General features: G+C 50.3%; 1 protein-coding gene across 1 annotated transcript in view; it reads left to right on the top strand.

Annotated features, from left to right (window-relative positions):
* The window catches only part of LOC133353638 (protein sidekick-2-like), a 473964-nt gene that overhangs the window by 428196 nt on the left and 33316 nt on the right, over window positions 1-12452 (top strand). Inside the window, 3 exon segments of the mRNA XM_061570031.1 lie at window positions 1114-1278; window positions 3336-3476; window positions 5027-5165. Of these exon segments, the coding sequence (XP_061426015.1) occupies window positions 1114-1278; window positions 3336-3476; window positions 5027-5165 (445 nt within the window).

The raw sequence follows: 12452 nt of genomic DNA on the forward strand, positions 1-12452 counted from the left end.
GCGACCCGAGTTCAATTCCGTGCTTAAAGCAAATAATAGTGGCGAATATTTGAACCAATTCTTGGGCATCCGCAAGATCGATGCAGGCTCAAACGAGTAGCCGGTGTGGTGTGTAAGTAAACATCAGAACTGGAGGAGACAAAGGTAGCCGAGCGTGGTGCTGATCATACATTACCCTCACGTACTGTGCAGCCTTCATGGGTGCTCGCTAACAGCACTTAGCTCAGCATTCTGTACAGTTATTTTTAGGTATCTTGTGTGAACATCACCATCTTCATACTCGTGTTAATTAATTTTCTTGTTGTGTCCATAAGTACAAAAAGTAATGCGAGGATGCTGTTCTAAAACTTGAAATAAGTTTACATTAGTCAGGTCAAATCCTTGACCTTCCCCCCACCATAGGAATGTGGAATTTCCAACCCGGGCCAATGGAGATGAGCACTGGTCCATTGTTTGCTTTAAATCACCAGAGACTGTGACTTTTGTGTGTGGGTGCGTGTAGCTTGCCTCGGTTTCAGTTTACGGCCAAGAGTTAGATTCCACCTCTGGCCTTCGTGCTTTTGGGCTGATCTTTTACGCGAGCTGTCGGTTTTAGTTCTCAGCGTGGTTGGGTTGCCCGTGGGAATTGGGTAAAGTTATACATTCCCCACCCCCCGCTTCAGGCGTACTATACTCTCCACTTGAAAAATATTTTGTGCAATGACACTCAACGCTCACAAGCCCATATTCACTTAATTGCACCGCTCGCAAAGCGGCAGGGGGATAGAGAGAGCAATATTAATCAAGTTAAGAATTGTAAAAAAAAATTCAAAAGGGTGGAAATTATTTTGATTTAAAATATGGGGGCACTCATTATCGAAGTGAAAAAAAAAAAATCTAATTCAGATATGTGGCAAATTGATTCGTGCCTCGACGCGAAATTCCTTACGACACAGGTTCCTAAATATGCTGTGAAATATTACGCGCCGTTTAATCAAAGTTTAACAGCGCAGTTGGGTGAAAAAAAAGTCATAAAAAACATCATTACTAAATTTCGCCCACTTTTTTTTTTCACTTTCAAACAAAAGTTCGGCCTACCATGCCACGGGCATGTTTGATGCGTCTCGCTCGCAGATGAAGGCCTCTGGGACATCATCGCAAAGGACATCCCCAGCGATGCCTACTCGCAGTCCGTAAGCGCCACGCTGCTGCGTCACGGCATCAGCTACAACTTCCGCGTGTCAGCTCTCAACCGCTTCGGATGTGGCCTGCCCAGCGAGCCATCCCAACCCATCTCCGGTGAGCTGGCCCCGCACCCCCATGTCATTCCGGCGTAGAAATGCCGTGTCGGGCTGCCCCCCTCATTCCTCCGTTCACTTTGTTGCAAGTCTGCGTCGAACAACAGCACGGGATCTTTAACGTCCACTGCGAAGAAGTCGGCGCATCTTCTTGGTTCTTTCGGTAAAGTCGCGTAGAAGGGAAATAATAAAATAATAAAAATTAAACATAATAAAATACAATTCTCACGACGTTTCGGCAACAACGCAAGCAGCCGTCCTCAGGTGAAGAACAGGTCTGTCGGAAAGACAGCGTCTACGTGACTTTACCGAAAGAACCGAGAAGATGAATCCCTGCAGTCACGAAAGCTTTAAATCGAAATTTAAGTCGGTGCATGTGTTACGATCCGTACTCCCGCAGTACGTACCGGTTGCAGCCGTTGCACTAAAACCAAGAACCTCTGCAATGGGCAGCCATGGTCACCGCCCAATTGTGCATGTGACGCAATGTCATAGGGCAAGAAAATAAAGAAAAAGAATATCTCACAATACCAGAAGAGAAAAGAACTGCATGTGAATGTATTGCTTTGAGTGGTTGTGGACACTTTTAATGTCCCAGGAATACTTACACATTTCGCAGGACAGCAGCTGCCTCAAAACCAGGACATGTGGCAACCCTAGCCGGAGACCGGGAGCAGAAACGGTGGCGGCTGGCGGCCTCAGAGGAGAGAGCGCCACAAATTAATCCTCTGGTTAATCCTGCCAGGTTGCTGTTCCAGTGTGCCAGCACCCAGGTGGCAGTTGGCCCGAAATCAGGCAGCAAAAAAAAATCCTCCTGGCGAATACGAAGCTGTCAGCGATTCGAAGTTTGTGGGGGTTACACCAGGAAGGCATTCTCTAGGTAGCAAGGGCTATCAGCCTGTGTCAGTGAGGGCCACTGGAAGGTGATGTCACAGATCTGAATAACTGACTAACTTACTTTTTTATTTTTACCAGGTAAGGCCCACTGAGCTATATAGCACTTTTTCAGTCAAGTACTCAAAACTCATGTTTCTAAATGTGGTGGGAAAAACCTGAGGACCCCGAGAAAAATCCACGTGACCATGGGGAGAACATGCAAACTCCAAATATACAGGCGTCAGGGTCGGAATCGAATCCACGACCTCGTGCATACCAGGCGACGGAGTTAACATCTCGCCACTTGAATCGGACTCTCTATCCACTCATTTCAAATGTATTTTGTTTGACCAGGTGAGAGCTCAAGGGGCAAGGATAAAGTCTCATCTCTAAGAGTTTACCTGCATCACCAAATTTTAGCACGAAACAAAATCTGAACAAAAACAATACAACTGTTTCACACGAAGAATTGGACATATTTGTAGTTTGAGGAGTGTTCGTTAAACCCTAAGTGTAATCTTTTATTTATTTCAAAGTATTGAATGATCGCATTGATTACCAACTTTCTCTCACTTTTGACCAGTCGCTCACATTGCCACATTCGTGGGCGATTACCTAATATCAGTAAATTATATGAAAAAATAAATGGTCATAACTTTGTCTGGTCGGAGATGGGAGATCATTATCCCAATATTTGAGCCTCGAGGCTGAATATTTCCTGTTATAAAAAGTTTCAGCTCAGGATTGGATGTACTTGATTTCCCCCCAAGCATATTCACCTAGGCTCGATGTGCCAGACCCATTAATGAGAACGGGCCATGAAATTGACTTTCAGACGTACTGACCTCTAAAACACGTAGCCACCTCCACATGTTTGCTTGTCCTGTTCGTATGCTTGAGAACACTTCCTCCCATCGCTCCCCAATGAACCTTCGGGTTTGTACCGCGTGTTATTCCGGCACGTCCGACGGTTTCGCTCCACGCACCTTAAAGCTTCGCTCTCGCGAAGAAAAGGGAAACTCCCAGCGAAACGTCGGACGTCGTACCAAACTACTACTGGTGGGACACCACACGAGAACACGTGGGAAACAGCGGTGCAGTGCAGTGCGACCGCGAGACCCTACGCAGCGGCCGTGGCTTCAACCGCGTCGTGCTGTCGGTCCCGTTGTCGCGTTTTCTCAGCGGTGCACGACGCGGCGTTCTACGACGAGTGGTGGTTCCTGGTGGTGGTGGCGCTCAGCGGCCTCATCCTCATCCTGCTGCTGGTGTTCGTGCTCGTCATCCGGGGTCAGAGCGGCAAGCACGTGCGGCGCACCAGCTCCGGTATCTCGCCCAGCGACACCCCACCCCTCCGCCCACCTCATCGAGCCACGCTCTCGTCGTCATCACGCCGCGCCGTAGTGGCCTTGGCAGCGTCGTCACGTCGCAGCGTCGTCGTAACGTCGTCACGTCAGAACGTCGTCGCATGGTCACCGAATCGCATTTCTTCTTCGTCTCATTCTTTCTCATGGCGAGTGTTGAAAAGAAAAAAAGCGGCGGGGCTACGATTGTGTTGTTAATGTTGTAGGCCATTCTGTGGCACCCGGCCTAATAGAATTGCTTTTTGTGTTTAGTTTGTTGTCCTTCCTCCGCACCTCCGATGAGCACGGTTGGCTACGTATGGTGCGAAAGAAGTTCAACATACATACACCCGCCCGACGGCTGCTGTCCATGTGCCACATGGTGTCTGAGTGGAGACCACTCTAACAGGCGTGCTGTATTGGGCAGTCATCAGTGATATGACTGATGGTTTGCACGTCACAGAAATCTCAGTTTGGCGAGACGTGAATTCACGGAGGAAATGTCCACACCTTCTTCCATGCGTTAATTCGGACACACGGTTGAGAGCGATCTCCGCCGTCATCGTCGCAGAGAGAAACCATCGCATTGCCACGTGATAACATCGTCACACCTTTGCATCGTTGCCATCGCGTCATGATATGGTCTGGTTATTTTATCATCGCTGTCACGTGCACGTCACATCGTCCCAGCATCGAGTTCGCCAGCCTGTCGCCGTGTCACGTCGTTAGAGCGTCACGTGACATCCTCACATCATCACATCGTTGTCACACGCCGAGCTGCGATGTTCTACAAAACCACCTTACGTGCGCCACAACGGGAAACTGCGTACACCACCTCGACACTGATTTACTGCGTAGGCTTTCACGACCAATATAATGATTCATAATTGCTTTTTTGGGGGGCTGGGGTTAGGTTGTGTAAATAGAATGCGTTGACAACCTGAGGAAACTGGATTCTCGAATAAATGCAACACGTTTGATGCAAGTGAGCGTTTGTGAAATGGACCGTTTCGGGAGGAGGAGGGTTCACGACACTCGTTTCATTTCCACGACCTGACTCTAAAGGAACGAATAATGAATCATACTTTGACACTGTTCGTCATCACATTGTAATTCATTTTGTCATAATAACATATATTTTTTAATCGGGCACCCTTTACTTCGAGAAACCTTAAGAGCTTTTTTACACGGGACAAGCCACTTACATCTCATCTCATCAACACATTTGAAAGGTCACCCGCCCGGTAGCTGCTGTCCATGTGCCACACAAGGTGACTCAGCACGTGGCCTGCAATCGGTCATTAAGTCTTCCAGAGGGGGGGGGGGCTATGATGGCTACTTGGTCTCGACGAGGGGGACCCCCAGTGGCAGCTGTTCCTTTGCTGCGCAAAGTGACTCAGCACAAGGGCCTGCAAGCGGGCATCGGCCTGCCAGTAGGTGGCTGCGATTTCCGCTGTGTGCATAATCCCAGTCGAGCAGACGAAGGAACCTTCCACGTGCTGCGGCATGACATACCCCCCTCCCCATCAGCAGGTCTGAGCGCCAAGCCAGGCACGCTGGGCCACGAGGAGATGGTGAGCCTAGACGAACGCTTCGCTGCCAGCCTGGAGTTAAGCGAGCGGCGCCTGCCCGTCAAGAACTCCTTCTGCCGGCGCAACGGCATGCACACGCGGTGAGTGCCTCTCCTCGTGGGTGGTGTCGCCACGTGCCCCGGGGGCTACGACCGCGGTTGCCCCCTCCCGCCGCCCCCCGTGAGATCGTGACACTCGCCCCGCGTGGGAGCGGTTTGCGAGGGATCACGCCGTCACTGCCACCACGCCAGCCGTTCGCCTGTCAGGAAGGTTTTTTTTTCCAGGATATTCTTGGGCAGTCTCGAACTGGCGAGTGTCACCGGTATTGTCACCGTGCAGCAACCCAAGTTTCCTCGCAGTCTTGCATTCAAGGCCCGGAAGACACGAGGCCAAGGTCAGGGCTGGGAGTCTTTTTTGGGTCAAACGTAGGGTCAATGCCACCGGCAAGGCCAAAGTCAAGGTCAGTGTCAAGGTCAGGGTCAAGGTCAAATTCAGGTCAAGGTCAAATCCTCTCGGACGTTGATGAGCTACAGTTAACAAAGCTCACGTTGCAGTCTCAAAACTGCCCAATACTTGGAAACACTCAACAACTAATAAATTACATCTAATCAACCTGATTAAAACTACATCTTGGGAAAACAATCTTTACGGAGTTTTTTTTGCAATTAAAATGAGTAGCCAATTTATGTATATTTTAATGAAATAAAATTTTATGAGAATTTACACTACAGAAGACGGCCCAGGTTTCCCTTGCAAAAGGGGTCCTCAAGAGTTATAAACGGCTCCATATTTCGTTCTTTCATCTCCTGGTTCAATAACGAATACTGCTACCCGCTACCCCCCCCCCCACCACCACCCCGAAGGCCAGGGCCACTCACGAGAGCTGAGAAAATGTCCTTGAGTCGACCTTGAGGGAGAGGACTGCTTTCTCACTCCCGCCACGGCGCGGCATGAACGCACGGAGGGCGGTCAGGCGGGCGTCGGAGCAACCGTGGTTTCCCCCCCCCCCCCCCCGCAGAGCCCCCTTTTGCTCTGCAACGCGAGCGCCGGGCGTGAGGATTGGGGCCGTCTGTGATTTTCCGCATCGCTTAACGCCGGTGGTAATGCAATTGCAATGCCGCGTGCGCGCGTCTGCGCGTGTAAATCTGGAAGCCTTCTGATAAGCTGGGCTATCGCCGTATAGAAGTTTTGTAGCAGGAAGGGGGTGTGGGGGGGGGAAGCGTATATACTATCTGCTGCAACCGCGCATTCAAAGAACATCGCATGACATCAGTGGGGAGGCTGGGGATCTCGAAGGAAGAGGCGATGCGACCGCTCTCCGTTGTGCAACGAATCGCAGCGTGGCCGCGCGTATTTGACTTGGCGTAATAATCGGCTAATTTCGCCGCTAAGTTACCCAAGTGAACGTTGTTTGTCGTTCCGTGGGCCAGTGCTTTAGTTGCAACCGCCTGGTTGGAGCTGTCTAATGAGACGAATATAGAGTTATTAGCATTTCATGGATGAGTGCGTTCATTTCTCAAATTCACCGTTTGCTGTGGTAGCATTTTTTGATAAATTTCATCCAACAAACGTGTAGATTATGGTGGCGTGATTGCACAGTGGTTAGCGCAGCCGTGTTGTGAACCCGGCGAATTGATCTTCATTACCGGCCATGGATAATTCCATTGGGGGCGCATTTGCCACTTTTTTGCAGAGGTTCGCGATTCGAATATAGCGGCCGCCCTGATGAATACCGCCGGTGTATTAACCGTATTCACTTTGGACGTTGGGGATCTTGTGACATCATTCCCAAGATTAGGCCTAGGCAATTGTGTGCCAGCATCTTGGTCCAAATCGGAAAGTAATGACCCGCAAAGTTACTCAAATGACTACATCGGAATGTACATCGTAATTATCGCCCTCTTCTGTGAAAAACCTTGGCAAGGTTTTCCTGAAAAAGAGTAATGAGACTCAGTGATGCTTTCATAGGTAAACAAACGTAGTAATGATAATACATTGTGAGTGGCACCTGAACAGGTTCTGGGGCCTCCCATCATTCACCAACCCAGACTGACCATGAGTGACATGGCATAGGGAAACCTTCATAGAGCAGTGGATTTACAAAGGTCTGTTCATTATGCATTATTATTATTTTGCAAAAAAACTATACCGGTAAACACAAGAGTAACACACGTACATACGTACGTATATACATAGATAATACAGGGTTTTTTTTGGGTTAGCTCGCGTGAATATAAATGTGTCGTTAAATCCGCCACTACCCGACACAGCCAATTAGTAAGGTTTGTCATGTAAACAGAACGTGGCCAATTCGTCACTAGCACAGCACACCGGTGTGTTGGAGAGAAAATCCACAAAATTTACAAGCTGAGTACGACTTTTCGCCAGTAATTACAACTAGCATCATCAGGCGGACAGCCAAATCTGGCGGGTTTAACGACACATTAATATTTACGCTAATCTAACCCATAAAAATCTGTATCAATGATGATATTGGTCACGAAAGCCTACATGTCAAACCGTCCGTACATAGAGTACGTGGATTCCATATCATCGTAATCCGTCCCGTATCTTGACATACTTGGACGTAGATGCACGCAGACAAGACACGCGGAAAAGGCATGCATAAAACAGCAGTGCAGTCATAAAACTGGTGGAGGCCGTTTGACCACGAGGGGCCGATTCTGAACGGCCGTAATTCATTTTGGATTCCTTTCCATCAGTCCATGATTTGCCGCATTCTTTCCATCGAGGGAATTTTAAATTGACTGAACACAGCCCCGCAAAAAACGAAAGCCTCTCAAACTGAACTGACGTACACCCAGGGCTTAATTTTCGGCCGACTCTTGGCCTGGGGGGGTCACCGACCCGGAGAGCAATTCCACACGCAGCACACCACATCCAGTATACATTCTCAGCAGGGCCGGATTCATGCAGGGGCTTTCGCGTCGGCAACCTGTGGCCTTGGCTTTTGAGGGGTCCTCGAAAGAATGTACACGGTTTAGAGTTGTTGAAACACAACACTGCACTGGAGCACTTGTTGGTAATTATAATTATTAAAGCAGTTGCATCGAAATGTGAATTACTGCCAGTTCTATCGCATTTTAAAAACCGGAAATGAAACATTACCCAGGGGTAAATAACGCGACGCAGTGTTTGCCATCGGCCATGGGTGGCGGGGAAAAACAGAGAAGGGGAAGTAATTGAAAATAGAAAGAGGGCCCCTCACAAAAGCATAACAGCCCCGGACCCCCCCATCAAACATAATCTGGGCCCCCCTCTCTCTCTCTCTGTCACGTGATCATGGCTGTCGCTCACGAGTCACGTGGCCACCTATTCCAGTCAAGTCGACCGGTAGCCCAGAAACTACTGAGTGGGAAACCTCTGAGCCCTGAGTACACCTGGAAAGCACCTCGACACTGATCAGGCTCCCCGCGGTTAATGAGCATCAGGCTTTTAAACCGAGAGATTGCAAACATGAAAAATCCACGCGAATACGTGGCCTCCTGCCATGAGATGAATTTAACCTTGTATGCGATTGCGTGCAATTAGCCATTTACATCTGTTTGCATTTATGTGTGTGTAAACAGCGGTTGTAATGATAGTTCACATACACGAACCAGTGCCCCCCCGCCCCCCACCACAAGGGGAAGAGCTGCCTAAGCTCCCTTAAGCTGTCTAATTATTTCCTGTTGGAGTTTACTACACAGAGACAAAGACCCCCCGTAGAGCCGAAGCAGACTTGGGGCAAGTGCTATCAGCTAGCACTTTTGATGGCCGGCAGAACACACGAGGAGATGGGTGGCCACCACAACCCCCAGCCGCCTTTGTCTCCCCAGTGCTGATGTTTAGACACTGCACCAGATACGCATTTAAGGCTTAGCCGACCTAGGGGAGGACAAAGACCGGTTTAAATATTCGTCACGGTTATTGATCGTGAGAAGGAATCGAACTCGGGTTGGCCCGGTTCAAAGCGTAGCGCGCTAACCACTGAAGCACCACTCTCCCACTCAACAGCAACAACAACGATGACAAAACAGCTGCCATTCGCCACCAAGTGGCGGTGACGTCACCACGGTGCTTATTGCCAAGCTGTGTGCACCCTTAAGGCCGCGTGAACTGTCGAACGCTCACTGGGCAGGAGGTCGTGGACAGACCCCCCCCCCAGGTGCCGTGGGTTGACTGACGGAGGTGATCCGCGCGTGCGCTCGGTCGGCCAGACAGCGGACATCCGAGGCACATTCCCAAGTTCAGTGCGATGGTCCACATGCGTCGATTGTGGGAAGCAATGTACGTGCACCTGCGCAGGCAAAGTTAAGTCAGGTCACTGCTCAACGAGGATCGCTGCCCCACTCCGCGCAAGCGGGTCGTGGGGGCTATTTTACCGCTGATTCACCACGCCGGTCAGTGCGGGTGTTGAAGGTGGGGAGCAGAGCCACGGGAGCATAGAATTACGGTACAACAATGAATTTGTTTGCACTGCCCACCACCTGGCCTAACAACCTGCCCATCCAAGGGCCATCCAAGGCGCAACCCTGCTTAGTTTCAGGCATCTGATGATAAAATGTGGGGAGCAAATCCACCACCACACACAGAAAGGAGTAACAATTAGGAGCCTCCACAGACATATCAAATAGATGGATTCAAGCATCCGTTTCTGACCTGCCGTCCCCTGGGCCACCCTTGCATCGTCAGTGTCATTGTCCAGGCTAGCAGAGAATTGTGGGACTCTGGATGAGATGGATAAGCTGCAGATGTGGGGTCCCATCTGCCAGCAGTGGCATGAGCCACTGCTGGCAGTGGCTCATGCCACGGGGGGCCCATTAGGCCACGCAACCCTCAGTGACGGTGACTCGGCTTAAGCGAATGTAACCATTCGACATGAGAAAGTCAGCAGTGTTTGTCAGGGGTGATTGACTACGGGGTGTCTTTTGTAGAAATGTATCCTGGGGCTCGTCGACACATCAACTATACGGTCTTTTTCTTATTTGCTCATTAAGCATATGAAAATACATTTTCGTTTGATTTTCTTTGCAAAAAAAGTCCATCAAACTTGTACGCTTCATCCAAAGGAGAATAAAACGAATTAAAACTGTTTAATTAGCAGAAGACACATTCTTCTCACTGTGCGTCTCTCTCGCTGTCTGCACGCAAATAAGAGATGACAAGCAAACAGACTGAAGGAAATCAGAAATGACGCGGGCCAAAGCCCGCCCCTGCGCGGGCGTCTTCTTGCTTCTGCTCGAGCTGTGATATTTGCAGATTTGGTGTGAGCCACAAAACAAATACAGGGGGCCCATTAGGCCACGCAACCCTCAGTGACGGTGACTCGGCTTAAGCGGTCGTAGAGGCGCGTTTTGCCCGCCTGTTCGGCAAAGGTTTTGAATCCCGCGACCGCTCGCACGTTAATACAAGGAGCTTATTAATAAATCAATAAAAAGCCCACCGAGTGACTCGGTTTGGAAGAGAGCAAAAGCTGCGCGAGTTCAAGCCCCGGTTGGGGGTTGGCTCGGCCCATCATCTGTCCGGGGTCGATATAATTAGCACCGGCTTTGTGGAGGAGTCAGTGGTTGTCGATTGCCCCCCCCCCCCTCCATCATAATAATGTATTTTTTCCACCACGAGCTGAGCCTGTAGACGGGAGATGAACGCTGCTTCAAAGCTCCTTCGAGTAATACATCACCGACTATTAAACACACACACACAGCACATACGGCCTGCTTCACAGTGGACTTCACAGGATGCCGTGACATGGAAGAAGAGTAGGGCCCACGTGTGTGGCAGCGTCGCCGTCCAACTTTGCCAAGTGATGTTATTTTGTTAAGTTACTCACATATTAGTCCGCTGGATGAAGCCACACAGCAGCAAGGCCCCTTGCTGTGCACCGACTGCAGACTCTTACAAGTCTGGGCAACACATCGCCTTCGCGATGGCCACGTGCTGCAACAATGTTATAAGTGCTTTGAAAGAAGGGCCCATTGCCTGACATCCAGCTTTGAAATTGGCGTATGATTAGTTACCCGACTGAAGCTATTGGATAACAAACCCTTTCAGTCATCAAAAAGGCTTCGTTTATTCAAGGGTATGCTTATGCAAGGGTTTGTTTATCGAAGTGGGAGTCTGTTTCCCAAAAACCCTTTTTTTCATTCCTCATCAGACCCTACGGTGTAAAGTGCGGTCTCCAATCGCATTATCCACACGCGCACGCTGGCATCTCTGTGTGTGCTATGGAGAAGGGGCATTGTCTGTAAAGTCACCGATTTTAAAAAAAAAGAAATCATTTTAAGGCCACAATGTTTTTGACGAATGTGTTGCGTTTAGATTTTTGTTGTGGTTAAATGTGCTCTTTGCACCACTGCCAATGCACCACGGGTAGCAGCAGCAGCAGCAGCATCACCGCCACCAAATAATTTGCCAACAGAATGACGCGCGATTACAAAGAGGCCGTGGTTTAATTTGAGCGGCACGCTGCTGCCTGTGGCGGGCGACAAGGCCACGACAAGAGACCCAACCCACATCTTCCCTTTCCCTCTTCTATTTCCCCTTCTTCTGTTTTGCCCCGGAATGTGACACGACTGCTAAAAAGCATGGAAATAAATAAAGAAATATCAGAATTCCTGAGGATGCGCAGCGGCACTCGTGTGTGTATGCGCGTGCGTGTGTACGCGCGTGCGTGCGTGTACGCGCGCATTACACACAGTGGGGGTGGTAGTGTAGTAGTTAGCACGTTGCGCTACGAACCCGGTGACCCGAGTTCCATCCCCGCTCACAGCCAACAACATCATTGACAATTATTCGAGCGGCTCCTGGGCCTCCCCTACGTCGAGTGGGCCTTAAACAAGCACTATGTGCGGTGTGTAAACGTCAGCGCGAGGGAGTCAAAAGTGACCGGGCTTGGTGTCTGGCCACACCACCCCCATTTGTGCCGTGCCAGCCTTCAGAGCTGCTCCTCGCTAACAGCACTTGCCCCAACAGGCCGTCGAGGCTATACGGGTGATCTTTGTCCTTGCGCATGCGAGCGAGCACGCGCGCGCCTCTGAGCGCGTCGGTGGACGCGGGTGCACAAAGCCGGCGATTTACGGCGATGTCCCTGAAGGCGCTGGGCAGGGACACACACGGGAACTTTTGTTCTCCGTGTCCCGGCTACGTGCGGCCCTCGCGGTCTGGAGATGTCGTTTGCGTGGGGATGCTGCTGCTGCTGCTGCTCTCCGCAAGTGCCTCTCGGCGGCCCTGGCGTGACTCCATCCGTCTATCGCCACAGTCTGGCTCTCTGTCTCCTTCAGCGATGCTTTGCCCCCCCCCCCCCTCGCCCCCTCTCAACTTTGGAGAGAGATGTTTGAGAGAGAAAACAAGAAGCTAAAACTTTGGCAATAACGCACGCTGCCGTG

The sequence above is a fragment of the Lethenteron reissneri genome, chromosome 44 (assembly GCF_015708825.2).
Source record: "Lethenteron reissneri isolate LAM-NWPU_2019-01 chromosome 44, ASM1570882v1, whole genome shotgun sequence".
Lineage (NCBI taxonomy): Eukaryota > Metazoa > Chordata > Hyperoartia > Petromyzontiformes > Petromyzontidae > Lethenteron > Lethenteron reissneri.